The sequence below is a fragment of the Scyliorhinus canicula genome, chromosome 21, assembly GCF_902713615.1.
Source record: "Scyliorhinus canicula chromosome 21, sScyCan1.1, whole genome shotgun sequence".
Classification (NCBI taxonomy): domain Eukaryota; kingdom Metazoa; phylum Chordata; class Chondrichthyes; order Carcharhiniformes; family Scyliorhinidae; genus Scyliorhinus; species Scyliorhinus canicula.
The window spans coordinates 67,839,703-67,866,229 of record NC_052166.1 but is presented as its reverse complement, the minus strand read 5'-3'; the positions used below and the strand labels follow the sequence as shown (position 1 = coordinate 67,866,229).

Here is a 26,527-nt window from a genome sequence, read left to right as displayed (position 1 = left end):
ACTGCGAGGAGCAAAGCAACCAATGTTGCCTCTGGTCTCCAGTGTTTGAACAGCACGTCCATTGCTCCCTCCCCACAGGTTGCCGAGGGGAACTGATTGTGGCTGGACCCCGTTAACTGAGTGGGGACTGAGTCATATTTAGGCCTGACCCAGTGATGGGAGATTTGTAGAGGTCTACCAAACCACGAGGTTTATTGACAGAGTGGATACAGGAAAGGCCTTCTCACTGGTGCAAGGATCAAGAACAAGAGGGTACAGATTTGAGGTAATTGGTAAAACAAACAATGGGTGCATGAGGAGAAACTTCACGCAGCGAGTTGCTGGCATCTGGAAAGAGCTGCCCGGGTGTGTGGGAGAGGCAGAGTCGGTCGAGGCATTTAAGAGGAAATTGGATCATTAGAGATTTCTGTCTGGTGTATGAATTACCAGAGTGGAGCTGTCTGCTGAAAGTGAAGTAGCTGAATCATGACGTCTCAGAGCCATCATTCTGTTGCGCTTTGAAGAACCATCAGATATTTTGGCTGCAGAGAGTTCAACAAGGCCTCCTCCTTTCCTCCCGTCTTATACTATTGCATTTAATTCATGTTATTGAGTATGGTCGTTAACGAGCACTGACCTCGAAGTTTCACTGAATTGAAACATGACGATGAGTACTTGCAGCTGGCTGAGTTTGAGCATTGCCAATAACTCGCTGAGCTTTATAAAAGAGTGTTACTCCTTAACTTTCTTATAGCCAGATGACGCAGCGCCAGTTGTTGGGAAATAGGTTTGATGATCACGACTGGATAAAGATCGCCAATATTGATGTAAGTATGTTCAGGTTTTATGGGTCTTTTTAAAACATCGATCCAGTAATTTCATGATCAATTTTTAAATAATTTTTCCAATTGTGGGGCAATTTAGAGTGGCCAATCCACGCTACCTTTAGGTTGTGGGGGGTGAGACCATGCAGACACAGGGAGAACGTGCATCCACCTACCCTGCACATCTTTGGGTAGTGGGGGCGGAACCCATGCAGACACGCGGAGAATGTGCAAACTCCACACGGACAGAGACCCAGAGCCGGGATCGAACCTGGGTACTCTGCGCCGTGAGGCAGCAGGGCTAACCTACTGCTGCCCTACCATGATCCTTATTAATGAGAGTTTATCCTGGGTTTATTAATTAATGGAATTTTAATTTGCCCCAGCTCCCGTGACGGGATTTGAATTTGCCTCCAAAGCACTAGTCCAGGCTTCTTGGGACAATTGTGCTAGAATTCCCTCGTCCAGACCAGGGATTGAACCTGGTACCTCCTGGGCAAAAATGGTGGAAATGTACTTGCCAACTAAATCTTGAGAGTCTTTTGAGGTCTTGTGGTGGAGCATTGAATACGTTGTTAAAACTGTCCGTCCCTCCAGCTTGCCTGGCCCCCTCATGTTCAACACCATCTTTTTGCACTTTAGTGACGCAATGCTCTTTTGTGTTTGCAGTTTGACGGGAGCCGCAGAGCTGAAGATATTAAAAACCTCTGGCAGAACTCTGAGCACCCGAGCATCAACCGAGCAGAGTGGAGCAGAGACGAGGTGGATAAGCTCATTCAGGTCGCACGGCACAAAGGCTGTGTGGACTGGGAGTGGATCGCGAGCGAGCTGCAGGTACAGAGGTTTTTCTGCTTCCTTCCCGGGTGAACAGTGGCTTCGTCGGGTGCATAGGTGGGGCAATTCAACAGCGGGCGGCTCCACATCTCAGCTTCACCCTCTTCCCTAGGAAACGACGAGCAGCACTTGACATCGTAAACCCTGCTGGGTTTTAGGGACAATGGTTAGAAACATAGAAAATAGGAGCAGGAGGAGGCCACTTGGCCCTTCTGCCATTCATTCTGATCATGGCTGATCATCCAGCACAATAGCATAATCCCGCTTTCCCCCAATATCCTTTGATCCCCTTTCGCCCCAAGGTCTATATCTAACTGCTTCTTGAAGCCCATACAATGTTTTGGCCTCAACTACTTCCTGTGGTAACGAATTCCACAGGCTCACCCCTCTCTGGGTGAAGAAATTTCTCCTCATCTGTCTACCCTGCATTCTTACACTGACCCCTTGTTCTGGACACACCCACCATCATCAACATCCTTCGCATCGACCCTGTCTAGTCCTGTTAGAATTTTATAGGTTTCTATGAGATCCCCCCTCATTCTTCTGAACTCCAGCGAGTATAATTCTAACCGACTCAATCTCTCCTCGTACATCTTTCCCGCCATCCCAGGAATCAGTCCGGTAAACCTACGCTACACTCCCGCTCGAGCAAGAACATTGTTCCTCAGATAAGTAGACCAAAACTGCACACGATGTTCCAGGTATGACCTCACCAAGGCCGTGCATAATTACAGCAAGACAGCCCTGCTCCTGTACTCTTATCCGCTTGCTGTTGAAGCCAACATACCATTCGATGCCTTTACCGCCTGCTGCTCCTGCATACTCATCTTCATTCACTGCTCTACGAGTACACCCATGTCTCGTTGCACATTTCCATCCTAATTTATGGCCATTCATATAACAGTCTGCCTTCCCAGTTTTGCTACCAAAGTGGATGGCTTCGCATTTCTCCAAATTATACAGCATCTGCCATGCATGTGCCCTCTCACTCAGCCTGTCCAAATCCCGCTGAAACATCTCTGCATCCTCCTCACAGCTCACCCCCCCCCCCCAACTTTGTATCATCTGCAAATTTGGAGATATTGCATTTTGTTTCCACATCTAAATCATTTATTAGATATTGTGAATAGCTGGGGTACCAGCAACGATCCCTGCGGTACCCCACTGGTCACTGCCTGCCGTTTGGAAAAAGATCTGTTAATTGAATCATAGAATTTACAGTGCAGAAGGAGGCCATTCGGCCCATCGAGTCTGCACCGGCTCTTGGAAAGAGCACCCTACCCAAGCCCACGCCTCCATCCCATCCCCATAACCCAGTAACCCCACCCAACACTAAGGGCAATTTTGGACACTAAGGGCAATTGAGCATGGCCAATCCACCTAACCTGCACATCTTTGGACTGTGGGAGGAAACCGGAGCACCAGGAGGAAACCCACGCAGACACGGGGAGAACGTGCAGACCTGGCACAGACAGTGACCCAAGCCGGGAATCAAACCTGGGACCCTGGAGCTGTGAAACAATTGTGCTATCCACAATGCTACCGCGCTGCCCTTAATTCCTACTCTTTGTTTCCTGTCTGACAACCAGTTTTCTGTCCATCTCATACACTTCCCCCAATCCCACGCACTTTAATTTTATTCACTAATCCCTTATGTAGGACTTTGTCGATAGCCTTCTGAAAGTCCAAATCTACCACATCCACTGGCTCCCCCTCATCAAATCTGCTAGTTACATCCTCAAAGGATTCCAGTAGATTTGTCAAGCAGGATTTCCCGTTCATAAATCCATGCTGAATCTGTCCGATCCACGTGCTCCGCGGTTTCCAAGTGCATCGCTATAAAATCTTTGAAAGTGAATTCTAGAATTCTCTCCACTACCGATGTCAGTCTTTGGGTCCATAATTCCCTGTTTTCTATCCATCTCCTCTTTTAAATAGTGGAGTGACATTAGCTACTCCTCAATCTGCAGGAACTGTTCGAGAGTCCATGGAATCCTGGAAGATGACCATCAATGCATCCGCTATTTCTAGGGCCACTTCCTTCAGTACCCTTGGGTGGAGATATCAGGCCCTGGGAATCATCAGCCTGCAATACCATCAATTTCCCCAACACTATTTCTCTACCAATATTGATCTCCTTCAGTTCCCCCCTCTCACTAAACCCTGCATTCTCCAACATTTTTGGAATATTATTTGTGTCCCCATTTGTGAAGACAGATGTGTTTAGTTGCTCAGCCATTTCCGTATTTCCAACTGCAAGGATCTACATGTGCCTTCAATGTTTTTCTCTCTATGTACCTATAGAAGCTTTTCCAGTCTGTTTATATATTCCCTGCAAGTTTAATCAATCCCTTGGTCTTCCTTTGCTGAATTCTAAACTGCTCCCAATCTTCAGACTTATTATTTTTCTTGGCCAATCTTGATGCTTCTTTGAACAAAGAAAATTACAGCACAGGAACAGGCCCTTCGGCCCTCCCAGCCTGCGCCGATCCAGATCCTTTATCTAAACCTGTCACCTATTTTCCAAGGATCTACTTCCCTCTGTTCCCCGTCCGTTCATATATCTGTCCAGATGCATCTTAAATGATGTCATCGTGCCCATCTCTACCACCTCCGCTGGCAAAGCATTCCAGGCACCCACCACCCTCTACGTAAAAAAAACTTTCCATGCACGTCTCCTTTAAACTTTCCCCATCTCACCTTGAAATCGTGATCCCTTGTAACTGACACCACCACTCTTGGAAAAAGCTTGTTGCTATCCACCCTGTCCATACCTCTCATAATTTTGTAGACCTCAATCAGGCCCCCCCTCAACCTCTGTCTTTCCAACGAAAACAATCCTAATCTACTCAACCTTTCTTCATAGCTAGCACCCTCCATACCAGGCAACATCCTGGTGTACCTCCTCTGCACCCTCTCTAAAGCATCCACATCCTTCTGGTAATGTGGCGACCAGAACTGCACGCAGTATTCCAAATGTGGCCGAACCAAAGTCCTATACAACTGTAACATGACCTGCCGACTCTTGTACTCAATACCCTGTCCGATGAAGGCAAGCGTGCTGTATGCCTTCTTGAACACTCTATCGACCTGCGTTGCCACCTTCAGGGTACAATGGACCTGAACTCCCAGCTCTCTCTGTACATCAATTTTCCCCAGGACTCTTCCATTGACCGTATAGTCCGCTCTTCAATTGGATCTTCCAAAATGCATCACCTCGCATTTGCCTGGATTGAACTCCATCTGCCATTTCTCTGCCCAACTCTCAATCTATCTATATTTTGCTGTATTCTCTGACAGTCCTCCTCGCTATCTGCAACTCCACCAATCATAGTATCATCTGCAAACTTGCTAATCAGACCACCTATACCTTCGTCCAGATCATTTATGTATATCACAAACAACAGTGGTCCGAGCACGGATCCCTGTGGAACACCACTAGTCACCTTTCTCCATTTTGAGACACTCCCTTCCACCACTACTCTGTCTCCTGTTGCCCAGCCAGTTCTTTATCCATCTAGCTAGTACACTCTGATCCCCATACAACTTCACTTTTTCCATCAACCTGCCATGGCAAACTTTTATCAAATGCCTTACTGAAGTCCATGCATATGACATCTACAGCCCTTCCTTCATCAATTAACTTTGTCGCTTCCTCAAAGAATTCTGAGGTTTGTAAGAAATGAACTTCCCTGCACAAAACCATGCTGCCTATCACTGATAAGTCTATTTCTTCCAAATGTGAATACATCCAATCCCTCAGTATCTTCTCCAACAGTTTGCCTACCACTGACGCCAAGCTCACAGGTCTATAATTTCCTGGATTATCCCTGCTACTCTTCTTAAACAAAGGGACAACATTAGCAATTCTCCAGTCCTCCGGGACTTCACCCCTGCAACATCCATCCCTCACCTCAACATCCGTCCTGTCCCTCTCGGTGAATACCGATGCAAAGTACTCGTTAAGAATCTCACCCATTTTCTCTGACTCCACACATAACTTTCCTCTTTTGTCTTTGAGTGGGCCAACCCTTTCTCTAGGTACCCTCTTGCTCCTTATATACGAATAAAAGGCTTTGGGATTTTCCTTAACCCTGTTGGCCAAAGATATTTCACGACCCCTTTTAGCCCTCTTTATTGGGCGTTTGAGATTTGTCCTACTTTCCCGATATTCCTCCAAAGGTTCATCAGTTTTAAGTCGCCTAGATCTTATGTTTGCTTCCTTTTCCAGCTTAGCTGGTCTCACAATTCCACCCGTCATCCATGGTTCCCTAATCTTGCCATTTCTATCCCTCATTTTCACAGGGACATGTCTGTCCTGCACTCTAATCAACCTTACCTTAAAAGACTCCCACATTTCAAATGTGGATTTACCCTTAAACAGCTGCTCCCAATCCACATTCCCGAGCTCCAGCCGAATTTTGTTATACTTGACCTTTCCCCAATTTAGCACTCTTCCTTTAGGACCACTCTCGTCTTTGTCCATGAGTATTCTAAAACTTATGGAATTGTGATCGCTATTCCCAAAGTAATCACCGACTGAAACTTCAACCGCCTGGCCGGGATCATTCCCCAATACCAGGTCCAGTATGGCCCCTTCCTGAGTTGGACTATTTATATACTGCTCTAAAAAAACTCTCCTGGATGCTCCTTACATATTCTGCCTCCAACCCTACATGAGTCCCATTCAGTGTTGGGGAAGTTAAAATCTCCCATCACGACCACCCTATTGCTCCTACGTTTTTCTATAATCTGTCTGCATATTTGTACCTCTACTTCATGCTCGCTTTTGGGAGGCCTGTAGTGAAGTCCCAACAATGTTACTGCACCCTTCCTATTTCTCAGCTCCACCCATATTGCCTCAGTGCTCAAATCCTCCATAGTGCCCTCCTTAATCACAGCTGTGATATCATCTCTGACCAGTAATGCAATTCCTCTACCCCTTTTACCTCCCTCTCTATCCCTCCTGAAGCATCTATACCCTGGGATATTTAGTTGCCAATCTTGCCCTTCCCTCAACCAAGTCTCAATAATACCAATAACATCATTTTCCAGGTACTAATCCAAGCCCTAAGTTCATCTGCCTTACCTGCTACACTTCTCGCATTAAAACAAATGCACCTCAGACCACCTGCCCCTTTGCATTCATCATTTCTTCCCTGTCTACTCTTCCCCTTAGTCACATTGAGTTTATAATCTCGTACCTTACTGGCTTTAGCTGCTGCCTCTTTACTGACCTCTAACTTCCTAACCTGGTTCCCACCCCCCTGCCACATTAGTTTAAAACCTCCCCAACAGTGTTAGCAAAAGCACCCCCTAGGACATTGGTTCCAGTCCTGCCCAGCTGTAGACCATCCAATTTGTAATGGTCCCACCACCCCCAGAACCGGTTCCAATGTCCCAAAAATCTGAACCCCTCCCTCCTGTACCATCTCTTAAGCCATTTATTCATTCTGACTATTCTTGAATTTCTACTCTGGCTGTCTCGTGGCACTGGTAGCAATCCTGAGATTACTACCTTTGAGGTCCTACTTTTTAACTCATCTCCTAACTCCCTAAATTCTGATTGCTGGGCCTCATCCCGTTTTCTACCGACATCATTGGTGCCTATATGCACCACGACAACTGGCTGTTCACCCTCCCCCTTCAGTATGTCCTGCAGCCGATCTGAGACATCCCTGACCCGTGCACCTGGAAGGCAACATACCATTCGGGAGTCTTGTTTTCAACCACAGAAATGCCTGTCTGCTCCCCTTACGATTGAATCCCCTTTGACTATAGCCCTGCCCGTCTTTTTCCTGCCCTTCTGTGCAGCAGAGCTAGCCACGGTGTCATGAGCCTGGCTACTGCTGCCTTCCCCTGGTGAGTCATCTCCCACCAACAGTATCCAAAACGGTATACCTGTTTTGGAGGGAGATCACCGCAGGGGACACCTGCACTGCCTTCCTGCTCTTTCTCTGCCTTTTGGTCACCCATTCCCTGTCTCCTTCACCAATCCTAATCTGTGGAGTGACCAACTCACTGAACGTGCAATCCACGACCTCCTCAGCATCGCGGATGCTTCAAGGTGAGTCCATCCGCAGCTCCAGAGCCGTCATGTGGTCTAACAGGAGCTGCAGCTGGACACACTTCCCGCACATGACGGAGTCAGGGACATCGGCCGCGTCCCTGAACTCCCACATTGAGCACGAGGAGCATAACACGGGTCTGGGATCTCCTGCCATTTTTACACTTTACCTTAACTGATTACAAATATAGTATCAAATAATGAATAAGTGAAAGGAATAAAGATTTTACTTACCAATCACAATACGTACCAACACACTGCTAATTGGAGCACTTTCCTTACCAGCCAATCAGGTCACTGCTTTGCTGTGAGGTCACTCTTCAAATTTATCCCCAAAGACCCTGTGGCGGCTGTTTAAGCAGCGAAGCAGCTCCGCCCACTCCAACAGCTGAATTCCCGCCGAAAAGACTCAAATCCGCGAAGCAGCTCCGCCCACTCCAACAGCTGAATTCCCGCCGAAAAGACTCGAATCCGCGAAGCAGCTAGTTTAAATACTCACTGCTCGACTCTAGCTCCGCCCACTCCAACAGCTGAATTCCCGCTGAAAAGGGGATCAGATACTATCTCTAATTACCCTCGTAAGCCATTGATTGGTCACCTTTCCCATTTTACTTTTTTAAAATAATTTTTTTTTTCCAATTAAGGGGAAAATTAGCGTGGCCAATCCACCTACCCTGCACATCTTTGGGATGTGGGGGTGGGACCCACGCAGACGCGGGGAGAATGTGCAAACTCCACACGGATAGTGACCCCGGGACCGAACCTGGGACCTCGGCGCCGTGAGGCAGCAGTGCTAACCACCGGGCCACCCCTGTTTTACTTAAGTGCCAGACAGGAGTAAACAATTGTTGCAGTTCCCCCATACGCTCTTGAATGTTAGTCATTGCCTTTCCGTAGTCATTTCTTTAAGTAATGCTTCCCAATCAATCATAGCCAACTCGCGCTTCTTATCATCGTAGTTTCCTTTATTAAGACCCAGGACCCAAGTCTCAGAATCAACTACTTCACTCTCCATCTTGATGAAAAATTCTATCATATATGATGGTCACTCGTCCCTAGCGGTCTCGCATGACTGGATTGCTAATGATTTCCGTTCTCATTACACAGTACCCAGTCTGGGGCGGCCTGTTCTCTAGTTAGCTCCTCAACGTATTGGTCCCGAAAACCATCCCGTATACGCTCCAGAAATTCCTCCTCTATGGTCTTGTGACCAACTTCATTTGCCCAGTCCATACGCAGACGAAGTCACCCATAATTACAGATGTTCCCGTAGTGCATTTGTCTCTGATTTCCTGTTTTTATACTATTCCCAACGTCACCACAGTTTGGGGGAGTCTATATACAACTCGCGCTCACGTTTTTTGCCCCATAGTGTTTCTCAGTTCTACCCACACAGATTCCACATTGTCGGAGCTAATATCCTTCCTCGCTATTGCGTTAATTTCCTCTTTAATTAACACTGCAACTCCACCGCCTTTTCCTCTTTGTCTGTCTGTCCTCGATGTGGAATGTTCTGTTCCCATCCCTCGTCACCTTGTGTCCATGTCTCCGGAATCCCGATACGTCATACCTGTTTACATCTATTTGCGCGATTAGTTCATCCGCTTTATTGCAACTGCTCCGTGCGTTAAGGCACAAAGCCTTTAAGTTTGTTTTTTTAGCATTATTTGTCTTGCTCCCAATATTTTTCACTGTGGTCCTGTTTGAATCTGGTCCTTGGTTTCTCTGCCTATCACTTTTTTAGTTCTCTTTTTTTGTCTTCTGTTTTTGTCCTTGATTATCCCTCCTCTGACTCCTTTCACGCTTGGCCCCGATTAAATCATGGCTGATTCCATTTTCCCTGCTGGAACTTCCCACCAACTCCAGTGGGTTTGTACAAAAAAAAAAACCCACATCTATCCCAGGAGTTAGATGTGTGGGTTTGAATTTCAGGTGGTGTGGAATTGCGATAGATTCCGAGTTTCCGAATGAAAGGGCGAAGGACCTTCTGGATATGCAGCTGCCGTTTAACGATCACCCTTTCCGCTGCGGTAGACTTAACCCAGGGAAGGGATGAAAGAAAGGCTTGCATTTCGAGAAGCCTTCTCATAGCTTTTAGTCACTGTGACATAGGCAGTAAGGCCCAAATAGATGGAAACGAGGGAATGGGTTGGCATGGGGGCAGTGGTTAGACTCTGGTGACTGTGTGTGAAGTTTACACGTTCTCCCCGTGTCTGCCCGGGGTTTCCTCCGTGTGCTCCGGTCTCTTCTCACATTCCAAAGATGCGCAGGTTAGGTGGATTGGACGTGATCAGTGCACGGGGTTATTGAGGGGGGGGGGGGGGGGGGGGGGGGGGGCCTAGGCAGGGTGCACTTTCAGAGGCCGGTGCAGACTCAGTGGGCCGAATGACCTCCGACACTATAGCGATTCTATTGACGACCATTTAAATTGCCATTAATGCTGGTGGAGACAGATGTTGGGACGTGGGAGCTCTGTGGCTAGTAGTGGGATCCTTTGATCTAGCTGAGGCAAATAGGCCTTTCTAACACCTCATCCAAAGCCCATCAGCAGCTCTGCACTCTCACTAAGTTCTGTAGCCGATCTTGAACCCGGGGCTGGGTGACTGAGACGAGAGTCACTGAGATGTGGCGGGTATTTGGCAGGTTGTATGAACGAGTGAAATGACAACCAAATAAACCAATCCAGCATCTGTTCGACAAGCGATTTAAGAATCTGATACTCTTTATTCCACTTTCTCTCTCTCTCTCTCTCTCTCTCTTTTCCACCACCTCCCTGTTCCCACGACAGACAAACCGGACTGCTTTCATGTGCCTTCAGAAGTACCAGGAGTTAAATAAAGAACTGACGAAGAAGGAATGGACTGAGGAAGAGGATCACATGCTGATCGAGCTGGTGCAAAAGATGAGAGTTGGAAGCTTCATCCCGTACACCAAGAGTGAGTGCTCCTGGATTGCAGGGCAGCAGGTTGGGCTCGGACTCTGTAGTCTGGCTTTAAATTCTGCCCCAGACCTGTCGATGCTCAGCTTGTAAAGAGTGAAGTGAGGTGTACAGAGGCTGCTGCAGCAAGCGGCTGTGATGACTGGTAGCAGAGAATGAAATGAAAATTATTGTCACAAGTAGGCTTCAAATGAAGTTACTGTCAAAAGCCCCGAGTCGCCACATTCCGGCGCCTGTTCGGGGAGGACGGTACGGGAATTGAACCGTGCTGCTGGCCTGCTTGGTCTGCTTTCAAAGCCAGCGGTTTAGCTCACTGTGCTAAACCAGCCCCTAAGCTCTGGATATAGTGGTTTCTATGTTAATGTTAATCAACATTATGTGTAATGTCTCCCTCCTGTTGTATACTAGGCTGCGTTAGCTCAGGCTGGACAGCTGGTTCGTGATGCAGAGCGAGGCCAGAGGCGCAGGTTCAATTCCCGTACGGGGCTGAGGTTATCGATGAAGGCCCCGCCTCCTCAACCTTGCCCCTCGCCTGAGGTGTGGTGGCCCTCGGGTTACATCACCACCTGGCACCTCTCCCCCCCCCCCCCCCCCCCCCCCCCCCAAAGGGGAAGCAGCCTATGGTCCTCTGGGACTTTTACTTTGTGTAAACGGCTGGTTATAGAAATCAAAGTATTTAATTTGTTGTAGTGAGACCCCCCCCCCCCCCCCACACGCGCACACACAGCCCAGAAATCACCATCTACCCTCGCCCCAACCCCACCTCCAGCCCAAAGGCATCTCTCCCTGCTTCTTGTTGGAACAAATGCCCACATTTTCCCCCTCGAGGTGCCTGAACCTGGAGGCAGATTCAGAAAGCCAGTATTAGTCGGCAATCCAACCATGGAAGGCATCGCAGGCTGTTTCCACATCTGGCACTCCAGCACTGGATGGCTTGACTGCTTCTCTGCACCCAGCACTCTGAATGTTGTCTCCTGTCCATTCGCAGCCCCCTTAGCACTCGGCAGGTTGACTTGGTCAATCGGGATATAGCTGGACTTTTCCATTCCTTTTTGGATCTGTTGCCAAGGGAAACCCCATACCTCCTGCCCCCCGGATGACGATTTAGGAAGGAAATCGACTTCTAGACTCTAAAGGTGTTAGGGGTTTGGGGAGGGGTTTGGGGTGCTGAGATCAGCCATAACCATAGTGAATGGTGGGGCAGGCTTGAGGGCTGAATGGACTTACTCCTATTTTCTATGTTTAGCTCGAGGGGTGTCTGCTCCCAAGGTATTTGCATTAACATCTCCCCATGATAGCTCAATGGGCAAATACCCTGCGCCCCTGGGCGGTGCGGCCTCTGCAAGATCCCCGGTTCAATTCCTTGTCTGTGCTGATCCAGTTTATCTCCGTTAGCAGTAGCTGCAAATGACCTGGGCTACGGAGAGCCTCAGTCCTGGTCCTGATCGGTGAGAACACCCCAGGTAGACTGAATCAGACTAGAAAACGTCTCATGGTTTGAAACTGCTAATACTCGCCTTACACCTGACGAATGAAATGAAAATCGCTTATTGTCACGAGTAGGCTTCAATGAAGTTACTGTGAAAAGCCCCTAGTCGCCACATTCTGGCACCTGTTCGGGGAGGCTGGTACGGGAATCGAACCGTGCTGCTGGCCTGCCTTGGTCAGCTTTAAACGCCAGCGATTTAGCTTAGTGAGCTAAACCAGCCCCTAGTGAGCTATACCAGCCCCTAGTGAGCTAAACTAGCCCCTGTGGTTGCCCCTGAATGGCCAATGTGGGCAGATTTTTAATAATTCTTGGGATATGGGCGCACCTGGCGAGGCTGGTGATTTTTGCCCATCCCTAACTGCCCCATAAGAAGATGGTGGTGAAGAGCTACCATCTTGGAGCTCTGCATTCTGTGTGATGAAGGTACTGCAAATGTAGGGAGGGAGTTCCAGAACTGTGACCCAGTGACTGAACTCCAGCCCCAATCCGCCTCTTTGGAGAAGACGCCGGAAATAACCCAGAATCACTTCAGTTTTTTGATGGGAACATTCCCCAGCTCAGGTTGCAGGTTCCTGATGTGTGAATGGTGCCTCTGGATACAATGCTGAACTGTAACTTAATGTTGTTCCTCACAACAGTTGCATACTTTATGGAGGGACGGAATAGCACGCAGCTGTTGTACCGCTGGTCAAAGACACTCGATCCCATGGTGAAGAGAGGAAAATGGACACCAGCAGAAGATGAGGTAAGTTCCCTTTTTTTTAAATATAAATTTTAGACTACCCAATTATTTATTTTTTTCCAATTAAGGGCAATTTAGTGTGGCCAATCCACATAACCTTCACATCTTTGGGTTGTGGGGGTGAGTCCCACGCAGACACGGGGAGAATGTGCAAACTCCACACGGACAGTGACCCAGGGCTGAGATCGAACCTCTGACCTCCGTGCCGTTGGCAGCAGTGCTAACCACTGTGCCACGCGCCGCCCTGAGATAAGTTATCTCTGACTGTGGGCCGCCCCCGTGCTGCCTTGCTTGTGGCGTCACGGTAGATTAGGACTGTGGGCCGTACCCACTCAGCCTCCCTTCTTCAGTGGGGGTGGTTATTCTCCCTCTCCTCCCTGCACCTTACCAGAGCTGTGACTGCAGTGGGTTTCCATTGAGCTTTGGGACCCCCATTATCAGCAGAGCCTGAGCTGTGAGGAAGGTGAACCTTTGATTCTCGAGGTTATTACATTGGGTGAATAATGTGCTGGAGAAAGATTTGAAAGGTTTATGCTACCCTTCCATGGAGTACAGGAGGATTAAAATCTGTCGCAATGGAGATCTTTAAGGTGATGATTTGTTCTCCAGATGCTCCTGAAAGCAGTGGAAAAATACGGATCACGGGACTGGTTCAAAATCCAGGAAGAGGTTCCTGGAAGGGTCGATGCTCAGTGCAGAGGCAGGTGAGTTGCTTTTGTCTTTGTGGAACAGTGTGTCACATTCAGCGGAGAGGATTGTGTGTGTCACTCAATAGGCATTCCTTTCCCACCCAATATTGACATTCCAGCAGGGATTTCCAGATAGAGATGGGGAATGGTGCAGAACACTGACCCTACTCTCATCCTGTACCCCACAAATACCCAGACACAACTGAAGCCAATTGTGTGCCCCTGCTGTCGGTCAGATCTCCTGAGCCAAGGAAACCCACGCTGTGATTGGCGGTCGAGAGGCTGATGTGGGTGAGGCAGACTGCCTGGTTTTGGGGGGGGGGGGGTCAGGTGCCTTTTTAACTGTTATAATTGTTTTTTGAATAGTGGATGGCTGTTATTGGCCGAGGACAGGGCCTTGAGGGTTTGAAGCTGTGTGTTAGGTAATGACGGTGTTTAATCTTTCACAGGTTCCGGAACACGCTGAACCAAAACGTCAGGAAAGGGAAATGGTCGGAAAAAGAAGAGAGTGATTTCAGAATGCTGGTCGAAAAGCATGGAGTTGGTAAGAGATGATTTGCAGATGTACTGGCATACATGCACCATCATACATGTCGTGCGTGTGCCGCCGTGCATGTCGTGCATGCGCTGTCGGGTAGGTCACACGCGCTGTCAGAAAAGGCTATTTTGCTTTACTGTACATTTCTATCTTGTTCCCCCATTTTATGACATCCTCTGAGGGGTACATGTGTTATGCCAAGCACACCGGATTCTGCCTTTCCATTAACTGTACTCCATCATATCTTCAAGTAACCTGTTAATTTATCCAACGTGATTTGCCTTTAACAAATTTCTGGACCCTGTTGTTCAAACTATGGAGCAGCAAAGTCTCCCGAGGTTGCCATGAGGAGTCTGTACGTGTGATGTGTGCCTCTGTTCCAGGTGGTTTATTATTTCAACATTAACTCCATTTTCTTTTGAATGCCTTTTTATTTTACAGGTAAATGGGCCAAGATATCGGCAGAGTTGACAGGCAGAACAGAAATGCAGTGCCTGCACAAATGGAAAGTAGTATCAGGCGCTAAGGTCTGTAAACAATGGGCTCGCTTTCCTTTTAATACACTAAAAGTCAGCTTATAGTGAAATCCATTTCATCAGTATGTAAAGTGGCCACAGTCCCCGATGACCATAGGCTGCTTCCCCTTGAGGGGGAGAGCTGACTGGCGATGATTTAACCTGAGGGTCACCACACCTCAGGCAAGGGGCAAGGTTGAGAAGTTGGGGCCTTCATGAATAATGTCAGCCGGTATGGGAATTGAACCCACGCTGCTGGCCTCGCTCTGCATCATGAACCAGCTGCCTAACTAACTGACCCTCTCACTATGTACCTCTTTTGATGAACTTACTGCAGACTTGATGAAAATTTGCTTTTTCCTCGATTTTCATCTGTCTCAGTTTAGTGGAAGTAACTATCCCAAGGAAAGGTAGTTGTTTCCAGCCTTGTCCGTTGCAGACACTGTTCAGGTTTTCATCACACCGAGTGGGTAAATGAAGACTTGCATTGACCATACAGCTCAGGGGGCTTCTGGTTCAATTATGGTCTGTGATGTGTTAGCTGATAAGCCATGGTGAAGTTAGGTAAACTACATACACTTCGGGTGGAGGAAGAGCCAGGGTTCGTGTATTTGAGAGCTCTGTCTTTTTTTCTTTTTTTGAATAAATTTGATGTACCCAATTTTTTTTTTTCTCCAATTAAGGGCAATTTAGCGAGGCCAATTCACCTACCCTGCACATCTTTGGGTTGTGGAGGTGAAACCCACGCAGACACGGGGAGAATGTGCAAACTCCACACAAACTAACCCAGGGCCAGGATCAAACCCAGGTCCTGAGCACCATAATAATAATCGCTTATTGTCACTAGTAGGCTTCAACAAAGTTACTGTGAAAAGCCCCTAGTCGCCACATTCCGGCGCCTGTTCGGGGAATCCGGTACGGGAATTAAACCCGCGCTGCTGGCATTGTTCTGCGTTACAAGCCAGCTGTTTAGCCCACTGTGCTAAACCAGCCCATAGATAGCATTGTGCCACTGTCACCCTTGAGTGCCCTGTCTGCTTTAACCCAGGACCAGCAAGTCCCAGCTGAAGTCGGCAAATAAAAGCAGTTTGGCTAAGTGGTTGCAAGCGATGGGCAATGTTTTAAATGTGCTTTTGTCTGTGTGCTGTGAGCGCTGAGATTTGGTGAGAATTCCTCAAGTTGAAACAGAATGAAACCGTGAACAGCTAGGTCAGTCGGAATCACGCCACTGGAGATAAAACAGAGGCAACACTTCACTGGCTGGAAAGTGCTTTTTAATGCCCTGGGGTTGTAAATGAAGAGAATCAAAGTCCTTTCTTTTCAAATGCTGTTGTTTTTTTTTAAAACAAGTGTTCATTTATTTTTAGGCCAAACAATGGGTCCGGGAAAAACACCGGAGAAAGAGGAGGCGGAAATGCATCAGGAGGAAGAAACGGAAAAGTAGCTCAGAGTCCTCGGAATTCTCCTCCGAGGATGTCAAACTTATGGAGTCGGAGGAGGAGGAGCTGGAGGAAGAGGAGAGTCCAGTGAAAGCTCGGCAAGTGGAAAAGAAGAAAAGGAGGGCGAGGTGCGGGAATCCAGCTGAGTCCATCGTGCTGGATGTGGACCGATGTGTCCCGGTTGTCGAAGAACGAACCGGTCCCCACCAGGGAATCGGAAAGCACAGCAGGGACCGTGACGCAGTGACTGTGAAGAAATGGAAAGTCATAACCGCCCTGGGAGACCCAAATCTAGCAAGATGTTGGAGAAACCTGTCTTGTGGGACGCGTTCTGTTCCAAAAGCTAGTGAACCTGAGAAGAAAGCGATAGAGGTGGAGAGGCCTCAACCGAAGAATGGGACCCGTTCCAAATTTTGTTTTATTTTAAATTCTAAAAAAGTATTAAGCATTTACATGTGGATTTTTTGAGTTAATGAGGATGCTTCCTTGATCATTTATTTAAAATGTTAATGGTTTGGGAGAGGTGAAATTAATATTCTGGATCAGCCTTAATCTCTCTTTCCACTTCTTTCACCCAGAAGATTTCTTCATTGTGTTAAAAGCTCACATTGTTTTATATGTGGGGCATTGACCTTGAAGAATGGGAGGGGGCGAGAGCACAGTGTGACCCAGTGACTGGATTCATAACCCCGCACATGTCAACTTGCGCCTCACGGTTGCAGCCTGTGCTTTAGAATTCATTTGTTAAAATTGGTGTGGTTTTGATATAACCGAGTGGCTGCTTCAACCCCTTCAGAAGGCAGCTGGCTGTCAATAGCTGTGCCTTTGGGACTAGAGTCTGACCCAGTCTAGATAAGGCCGGCAGGTTTCCTTGCGTAAGGGCCACTTGGCGTTTGATGACAATCCACCAGCTCCATGGTCGTTTTCTGCTGAGAGCCTTTTATTTGAGTCTCAGGCTGTCAGCAATGCCACTCGGTATCAATTGCTCTGGATTATTAGTCGAGGGAAATAACACTGGCAATGCTGTTGCTGAAGACAGCAATGTGAACCGTAACTCAATGTGAGCAGTAATTCAGCATTATCTGGAACAAGTTGCCTGAAGGAGAAACGGATCAATAATTTTATTTGTATACATTCAAAGTGCCCGATTCTTTTTTTTCCCCACTTAAGGGGCAATTTAGCGTGGCCAATCCACCTACCCTGCACATCTTTGGGTTGTGGGGGTGAAACCCACACAGACACGGGGGGGGGGGGGGGGGGGGGGGGGGAATGTGCAACTCCATACGGACAGTGACGGGATCGAACCTGGGACCTCGGTGCCGTGAGGCAGCAGGGCTAACCACAGGGCGGCACGGTGCCGTCCTGATCAATAATAACTGAAAACTGAATTGGATTGAAAATAATTTCCAGTCTTATGTGGAAACCAGGGGAGTGGAGCTAATTGCATCACCCCTTCAGAGAGTTAGTGCTGGGAAGATGGTTTCCTTCTGTAATGTTCTATGATACTGAGTTCTGAAACCAGGTGAGGGTGTGTTAGAGAAACCTGACCCATCCCTGCCCGTCTGGGGAGCAGTGTGGCCGCGGAGCCATTGGGCAAATGACTTGCATATCTTCGGAGCGACGGGTGTGGAGAAAGACAGGAGGGCCTGGAACCAGAATTTTATAAAGTTATCAATTCCCTTTCTATGTTTGCACAGGTGGCACAGGCCCTGCAAGATGATGGAGTACCGAATCCAACTGTGCCCGATGCCACTGCCTGTTCAGCGGTGGGTGTCCCACAGAAGCCTCTGCGAGCCAGAAAGGAACCCAGGAAGGCGATACGCCAGATACAAAAGCCAATCTGGAGAAGAAGCTTCTCACGGAGATGTGCCGATGGACCGAAACAAAGATAGTCAGCCAAAGTGGAGGTGAGACTCCACTCCCGGGTTCATCACCCCCTGTGCTGGCTGAGCTGCGCTTTCTCCCCGAGAGGCGATTTACATCATTCTGCAATCCAGAATAAAAATGTTGGGAATGGAGAAGAGAGACTTGCATTTTTAAAGTAGTTTTCACGACCGTGTCAGCCTGAGGCACTTCACAACTTGAAGTATCGCACTGTCACAACGTGGGAATATCGACGGCAAGATCCCACAAACAGAGACATGATCATGACCAACGAAGCTGTTTTAATGATGTTGAGGGAGGGATAAATGTTGACCCAGGGCAGGCGGGAGTGACCATTGCACCTCTTGCATCTACGCGAGGGGCAGTAAGGGTCTTCTTTAATGTATGACCCCAAAAGATGGCACGTCCATGGTGCAGCGTTCCTTCAGCGGTCCTGCACCGCTTGGGAAACATAAGAGCAGAGAAGGAAGACATTTTAAAAGTAAATTTAGAGTCCCAATTATTCTTTTTTTCCAATTAAGGGGCAATTTATCATGGCCAATCCATCTCCCTGGCACATCTTGGGTTGTGGGCGCAAAACCCACCGGGGAGAATGTACAAACTCCACACGGACAGTGACCCTGGGCCGGGACCTTGATGCCGTGATGCAGCAGTGCTAACCACTGTACCACCGTCAAAGGAAGACTCTTCTTATAGTGCTCATGCAGTTCATTGAATTGGAACCTGACCTGCATGGCAAGCATTTCCCAGAGAGGTTGATATCTAACTGGGGCCTTGCACTGGCTGAAAGAGATGTGGCGTCCTGAGATTTTATGTCATTGTCTCAAACTGTTTCCTCTTCCCCATCCGTTGACCGTGTCCGTGAGAGACTGGAAGTGACCGGTTTGATCAGTACATCGGTTTTTGCACTCCTGATACAGGTGAGTTTTGTCTGTAGTATTAAGGTTTCCTGTAGAGAATACCTGTGTCAGGCTTTGCCATGGTTGGGTTTGGAATCAGGGTGTGAAAGACAGGATGGAATCATCTATCTTTTTTTTAAATTGTTTTTATTAAAGCTTTTTTTCAATCAGAATTTCTCCCAAGAAAGTCGAGGAAAGGTTTCACCGCCGGGGGAACCCCAGCAAGGACCCTCTCACGGCAACTTTATTTTCTCCAGGCTGAGGAACCCAGCCATATCACTAACCCAGGTCTCCATGCTCGGGGTTTCGAGTCCATCCACATTAACAAGATCCATATCCGGGGTACCAGGGAGGCAAAGGCCAAACCTCGGCCTCTTTCGCTTCCTGCTCCCGGATCCTCCGACACCCCCGAAGATCGCTATTGTTGGACTCTGCTTCACCCGCGTGTCCAAAATCCTGGACATAGCCCTCGCAAAGCCCTGCCAGAATTCTTTAAGCGCCGGGCATGCCCAGAACATATGGACATGGTCCGTCGGACTCCCAGCACGTCTCGCGCACCTGTCCTCCCCCCTAAAGAACTTGCTCATTCCTGCCATCGTCGTGTGAGCCCGGTACACCACCTTAAACTGAATCAAACTGAGCCTGGCACATGATGCGGACGAATTCACCCTGCCCAGGGCATCAGTCCACAGCCCCTTATCCAGCTCCTCCTCCCACTTGCCTTTCAACTCCTCCACTGAGGCTTCCTCCACCTCCTGCAGCTCCTGGTAGATGTCCGACACCTTCCCCTCTCCTACCCAGATGCCAGACACCCCCCCTGTCCTGTATCCTTCGAGGGGGTAGCCCCGGAAATGTCCCCACCTGTTTGTTGAGAAAGTCCCGGACCTGGAGGTATCTGAAAGCATTCCCCGAGGGACAGGCCGAAACTCTCCTCCAGCACCTTCACGCTGGGGAAAGTCCCGTCTATAAACAGGTCCCCCGTCCTTCTAATGCCTGCCCTATACCAGCCTTGGAACCGCCCGTCTATCCTGCCCGGAGCAAATCTAGTTCTGTATCGGGGTCCAAACTGAGGCCCCCTCCTCCTTCCTGTGCCTCCTCCACTGACCCCAGACCCTCAGCGCCGCCGTCACCACCGGGCTTGTGGTGTATCGTGCCGGTGAGAACGGCAGCGGTGCCGTTACTAGTGCCCCCTAGGCTGGCGCCTTTGCATGGCGCTGACCCCTCCTCCGTTACCCATTTCCTAATCATGGCCACATTCGCTGCCCAATTGTAGCTACAGAAGTGGAATCATCTATCTTGATACCTGTCTACACATTGAGTTTGGCCAATTCCATAGTATCCTGACAGTGCAGCTGGAGGCCATTCGGCCCATCAAGTCTGCACCAACCCTCCGCAAGAGCATTCTACCTAGGACCACTCCCCCCACCCTATCCCATAACCCCATCAAAACCTTTGGACACTTGAGGGACAGTTTCGCAAGGCCAATCCACCGAATCTGCACATCTTTAGGCTGTGGGAGGAAACCGGAGCACCCGGAGGAAATGAAAATGAAAAATGAAAATCGCTTATTGTCACGAGTAGGCTTCAATGAAGTTACTGTGAAAAGCCCCTAGTCACCACATTCCGGCGCCTGTCCGGGGAGGCTGGTACGGGATCCACGCAGACACGGGGAAATGTGCTGACCCAATCTGCAGTCGAACCCTGATCCCTAATGCTGTGAGGCAGCAATGCTAACCACAGCTTTGTGCTCTGACTGGTATGATGACCCCTGTTGGAAATTAATGTATATGGTCATTCAACAAGCAGGCTTAACGGTGATGCCTACCAATGTCTAATTGCCCTTTGTGCAATATGGGTCTGAGTACCCAGCCAGGATTAATCCCATCACAAGTGCTGACTTTTCCATTGTGTTAATTGCAGGTGTATCGGATTAATAAAGAAGGCTGCATGCAGATCATCAAAGAAAAGGTAATTTGACTGCAGCAAACTTGAAAAGGCCTCGTGTGAACTGACACCGGGCGAAGGGGCTTGTTACTTGGCCATAAATTGGGGGAGAGAGAAAGATTGGGGTTGAGGGACGGATGTCGGGGTGGATGAGGCTTTTGGAGCAAATGTAGGTCCCAGTATCAAAACTGTGATCGGTAGCGTACTGCTACTTCCCCAGTGATTCAGGAGTTTAACTGAGACACTTAGACAAAGACAGATCCAACCAGGCCAGTGACTGCATCACTGTCGGCTTCTGGACCCCTGGGGTGCTGGAAGTCGATGGAATAAGCCAGAGCTCGTTCCCCCTCTTACCCAAGCACTATCCAGTGATTCCTGTTGGCAATAGCACTTCAATAGACAATAGAACATTACAAGCGCAGTACAGCCCTTCGGCCCTCGATGTTGGGCCGACCTGTGAAACCACTCTAAAGCCCATCTACACGATTCCATTAGCATCCATACACTTATCCAATGACCATCCATGATGAGGCTGGGTGTCCTTTCAGTCGAATAGCCGATCAACACTTGATCTGAGAATGCAATGGTGATAGTTTTGCTCATTTGTTTTTTTTTTAATAGTAACTTTTTGTGTACTGATAGAGATTTATTGTATTGGGCTGCAGGACTGATGGGAAGTGTCACTTAATATGTTCCCTCTTCTCTCTTGTAGATGAACAGGTGCACAGAGTTTGTCAGGTATGGTATAGTTTTTGAGCCAGTGCGTGCTCTTCACTGAATTTCTCGTGGGGGCACCTTTTATTTTCACCCTGTCTCTTTTTCCTCTGGATAGAAAAAGGCAGTGTGCTGCCCAGCTGAGACGTGATGCCTGCTATCTGCAACAGGTGAAAGATGACACCATCGACGTGGGCAACGGACAGACCATGGAAGTCACTCGGTTTCAAACTGGCACTGCGCCCCCGAAGGCAAAGCCAAAGTCCGTCCTCCAATTACTCGCCGAGAAGAAAATGCCAAGGCCTTGGTCACCACCCCGGAGTCCCAACGCTGGCAGCACTGACACAGCTGACACCTGCCCCCAACAGTCTGCCCTGCCCCAGTGGTCAGGAGTTGCCGGCCTCTAAGCAGACGTGCTCGCCTTCGCCTGTTCGAATCAATTGCCGAAGCGGAAAGTGAAGCCGAGGAGCCATTCTTCGGTCCGGCAAGTTGCTCGTGGCAAATCGGTGCCCGTCCTCCCTCCCGTTCAGCGTGGCACTGCCATAACCCCGTCGCCTGCAACCCATTGCCCCAATGCCGTCCAATACGCTGCAGCCCAACAGGGTGGTGGTACCGCTGATGCTCCCCAACTCCACTGTGCCTGTCATGGCAGTGCTCACCCCCAAGGGTTTTGCTCTACATCCCACCACCTCACCCCCCACAACAACACCCAGGACCGCTGCCACGCCAGCAGCCAGGCCTCACCCTGCCCACGAGCAGGACATCACCCTGGCTATTCCATGGTGCCATCGGCAGCACACAGGCAGCGGGCACCGCCGTTCTGCGCCGGCTCACAGCCTCCCTACAAACAGTCTGGCTGATGGCTGTGTCTTTGTTCCGACGCAATCCCCCTCTGGAATCAAACCTGAAGCAATGCAGCCCCTAACCTCCCTTTCATCGGCAATTCGCCACACACGGCCGCCTGCACCCCCAGCCTCACCCCCCGTTGTAACGCTGTCCACAGGCCCCACAATTCCTGCACATGACCAGCTGCCGGCAGCCACCTCCACCAATTCAACCGTGCACCTTAACCAGGGAGGCGGAGCATCGCTGTCTCGAGGGGTTCCAGCTATCGACAGTTCCAGTGTAAACCCCAGCAGCCTGGCCCAGCACGGTGGAGCTGACCCCCCTCTGACCAGCTCACAGCCGCAAAAACTCCCCGTTGACTTTAAGCTTTTGTCTAATTAGCCATTTGCGTTAATGAAACTGGCTCAAAGGCCAGGTGGTGTGCGGGTGCCAGGCACGGCCATTGCCCTGCCCTACCTACCACCCTCTTCCTCCACACTACGAGCCTTCTCGAAGCTGCTGCTACACAAGAAATCCTGGCTTGAATCTGTCAGAGTTTGGGGCCCCTGAGGAGACTGACCCCAAAAGAGACTGGAGGCAGCCAGGCAGTGGTGTCTGATCGGCTGCAGAGTAATCCTGCCTATCACTCCTCAAATCCCGATTCCTCTCCACCTTGTGCTGCCGGCATTCCTACTACGCTGCCGCCACGGGGAACCCCACCACAGTGGGGCCGTTGACAGGAGACCCTGAGCAGGATTCTGAGGAAGGAATGGTGTACGGACACAGACCGAGAGAGCGAGACAGTATTGGAGAATTCGCTGCACTATTTCCCAGATGAAGGGTCGTGAATGAAATAGTTGCAGATAAGTGGCCGACAGAGAGTTAAACCAGCCCTTTGAAACCTCCTGCACTGATCTGGCGTTTGGCTGTAACTTGCCAGGAAGCCTGGTGATGAGAAGTAGATCTCTGGACTCAACGCTGCTCTTTGATTCCTGATATCACTCCCTCGCTCTCCGCCCCCATCCCTCGCTCTCCAGGCCCACCTCCATCGCTCTCTCGCCCCCTCCCTCGCTCTCGCCCCCTCCCTCGCTCTCGCCCCCCTCCCTCGCTCTCGCCCCTCCTCGCTCTCGCCCCTCCTCGGCTCTCGCCCCCATCCCTCGCTCCTCGCCCCCTCCCTCGCTCTCAAGCCCGCCCCTCCCTCGCTCTCCGCCCCCTACCCTCGCTTCTCGCCCCTCCCTCGCTCGTCGCGCCCCCTCCCTCGCTCTCACGCCCCCGTCCATCGCACTCATCGCCCCTCCCTCGCTCTCGCCCCTCCCTCGCTCTCTCGCCCCCTCCCCTCGATCTCGCCCCCTCCCTCGTCTCGCCCCCTCCCTCGCTCTCGCCCCTCCCTCCTCTCGCCCCCCCTCCCTCGCTCCCCCTCCCTCGCTCCCCCCCCTCCCTCTCCCGCCCCCTCCCCGCTCCCGCCCCCTCCCTCGCTCTCGCCGCCCCCTCCCTCGCTCCCGCCCCCTCCCTCGCTCCGCCCCCTCCCTCGCTCTCGCCCCCCTCCCTCGCTCTCTCCCCCTCTCCCCTCCCTCGCTCTCTCCCCCCCCTCGCCCCCCCTGCCCCCCTCTCCCCCCTCCCCCTGCCCCCCTCTCTCCCCCCCCTGCCCCCCTCTCGCCCCCCTGCCCCCCTCGCCCCCCCTCTCGGCCCTCTCTCGCCCCCCCCTGCCCCTCTCGCCCCCTCCCCCCTCTCGCCCCCCTGCCCCCCCCCTCGCCCCCCCTGCCCCCCCCCCTCGCCCCCCCTGCCCCCCCCCCCCCCCTCGCCCCCCTGCCCCCCTCTCGCCCCCCCTGCCCCCCTCTCGCCCCCCTGCCCCCCTCTCGCCCCCCCTGCCCCCTCTCGCCCCCCCTGCCCCCCTCTCGCCCCCCCTGCCCCCCTCTCCTCGCCCCCCCTGCCCCCCTCTCGCCCCCCCGCCCCCCCCTCTCCCCCCCCTGCCCCTCTCTCGCCCCCTCTCGCCCCCCCCCTGCCCCCTCTCCTCTCGCCCCCCCTGCCCCCTCCTGCCCCCTCTCGCCCCCCTGCCCCCCTCTCGCCCCCCCTGCCCTCCTCTCGCCCCCCCTGCCCCCCTCGCCCCCCTGCCCCCCTCTCGCCCCCCCTGCCCCCCTCTCGCCCCCCCTGCCCCCCTCTCGCCCCCCCCCTGCCCCCCTCTCGCCCCCCCTGCCCCCCTCTCGCGCCCCCCCCCTTGCCCCCCTCTCGCCCCCCCTGCCCCCCTCTCGCCCCCCTGCCCCCCTCCTCTCGCCCCCCCTGCCCCCCTCTCGCCCCCCCTGCCCCCCTCTCGCCCCCCCTGCCCCCCTCTCGCCCCCCCCCTGCCCCCCTCTCGCCCCCCCTGCCCCCCTCGCCCCCCCTGCCCCCCTCTCGCCCCCCCTGCCCCTCCCGCCCCCCCTGCCCCCCTCCTCGCCCCCCCTGCCCCCCTGCTCCCCCCCCCTGCCCCCCTCTCGCCCCCCTGCCCCCCTCTCGCCCCCCCTGCCCCCCTCTCGCCCCCCCTGCCCCCCTCTCGCCCCCCTGCCCCCCTCTCCCCCCCCCCTGCCCCCCTCGCGCCCCCCCTGCCCCCCTCTCGCCCCCCCTGCCCCCCCTCGCGCCCCCCCTGCCCCCCCTCTCGCCCCCCCTGCCCCCCCCCTCCCCCTCCCCCCCTCTGCCCCCCTCTCTCCCCCCCCTGCCCCCTCTCGCCCCCCCTGCCCCCCTCTCGCCCCCCTGCCCCCCTCTCTCCCCCCTGCCCCCCCCCTCGCCCCCCCTGCCCCCCTCTCGCCCCCCCTGCCCCCTCTCTCCCCCCCTGCCCCCCTCTCGCCCCCCTGCCCCCCTCTCGCCCCCCCTGCCCCCCTCTCGCCCCCCCTCTCGTCCCCCTGCCCCCCTCTCGTCCCCCTGCCCCCCTCTCGTCCCCCTGCCCCCCTCTCGCCCCTCTCGCCCCCCTCCCCCCCTCTCGCCCCCCTGCCCCCCTCTCGCCCCCCTGCCCCCCTCTCGCCCCCCCTGCCCCCCCTGCCCCCCTCTCGCCCCCCGCCTCCCTCTCGCCCCCTTCCCCCCCCCCTCTCTCTCTCTTCTCCTCCCCCCCCCCCCCCCCCCTCCAGTTGACAGTGACCAGCTCCTTGAAATACAGAAAAAGCAAACCCCCATCTCTTGTGGACACCCTCATTGCCCCTCTTAGGGCAAACGTCATCCTCTCTAAATGCAGGAACTCTGGGGCACGGGGTGCAGAGACTGACCTCGAACCCACCTGCAAGCTATCAGCAAGGTGAAGACTCAAACATCTATCCCCACTCCCGCCTGCAACTCCAGCAGATCTGACACCCCAGATGTGGCCCCCGGGGGACTGGGCTCCCAAGTGCACATTCATGACCAGCATGGTGCTGAAGAACGACCTCCAACATTTCTCCTTTGGGCAGGACCAGAACATGTGTACATGATTAGCTGGGCCCCTCCCACACAAATACCCTCTGCCCCCTCAAACAGCCGGCCCAACTTCAACTTTGTCAGGTGCGCTCTGTGCACCACCTTCAGCTGTATCAACCCCAGCCTCGCACATGAGGTTGAGGCATTTACCCTCCGCAGCATCTCACACCACAAACCCCTCCTCTAGTGGCAACCCCCAGCTTCCCCTCCCACTTGGCCTTGACCCCCCCCCCCCCCCCCCCCCCCCCCCCCCTATCCAGAGACCCCTTATTTCTTCCAAAATCCTCCTATGAATCACCACCAAACCTCCTCCAGCAACAAGGAGGAAGGGTCACCACAAGGGTCAGAAAGATCTTTTTCGCAAGTCGGCACCTGCAATGTACCTAAAAACCGTCCCCTCAAGGGACCCCACATATTGCCGGCAAAACCTCCAAACGTGCGAGACCGCCCTTACCAAAAATGAGTCCTTTATCTCCTTCACCCCTCTCTCTTCCCATCCCCGAAACCTTCCATCCATCCTCCCCCGGCTAAAACCCATGATTCCCTCAGTTCAGCATCGACCCCCGCCCCTAACCTAAGTGCTCCATATTTTAAAGCATGGCCACCCCCACCCCAGGACTCCCCGCATATCTCCCTGGGGCAAACAGTGACGGTGATGTTACCAGCGATCGCGTAACCCCCCCCCCCCCCCCCCCACAAACTGCCTCTGTCCTCACCCACAAAGCCTTCGTCTCTACTCCACACCTTCTCCACGTTCATGGACCAATAATAATACAAGTTTGAAAGTCCC

General features: G+C 52.0%; 1 protein-coding gene across 1 annotated transcript in view; it reads left to right on the top strand.

Annotated features, from left to right (window-relative positions):
• snapc4 (small nuclear RNA activating complex, polypeptide 4) overlaps positions 1–23,316 on the top strand; it is a 33,303-nt gene extending 9,987 nt beyond the window's left edge. Inside the window, 17 exon segments of the mRNA XM_038781807.1 lie at positions 734–806; positions 1,473–1,637; positions 10,493–10,640; positions 12,770–12,876; positions 13,483–13,577; positions 14,012–14,106; positions 14,542–14,627; positions 15,983–16,426; positions 17,752–17,944; positions 17,947–17,961; positions 18,788–18,858; positions 20,758–20,805; positions 21,494–21,565; positions 21,567–21,899; positions 22,042–22,924; positions 22,927–23,052; positions 23,189–23,316. Of these exon segments, the coding sequence (XP_038637735.1) occupies positions 734–806; positions 1,473–1,637; positions 10,493–10,640; positions 12,770–12,876; positions 13,483–13,577; positions 14,012–14,106; positions 14,542–14,627; positions 15,983–16,426; positions 17,752–17,944; positions 17,947–17,961; positions 18,788–18,858; positions 20,758–20,805; positions 21,494–21,565; positions 21,567–21,899; positions 22,042–22,924; positions 22,927–23,052; positions 23,189–23,316 (3,082 nt within the window).
• Positions 23,317–26,527: the final 3,211 nt, after the last annotated feature.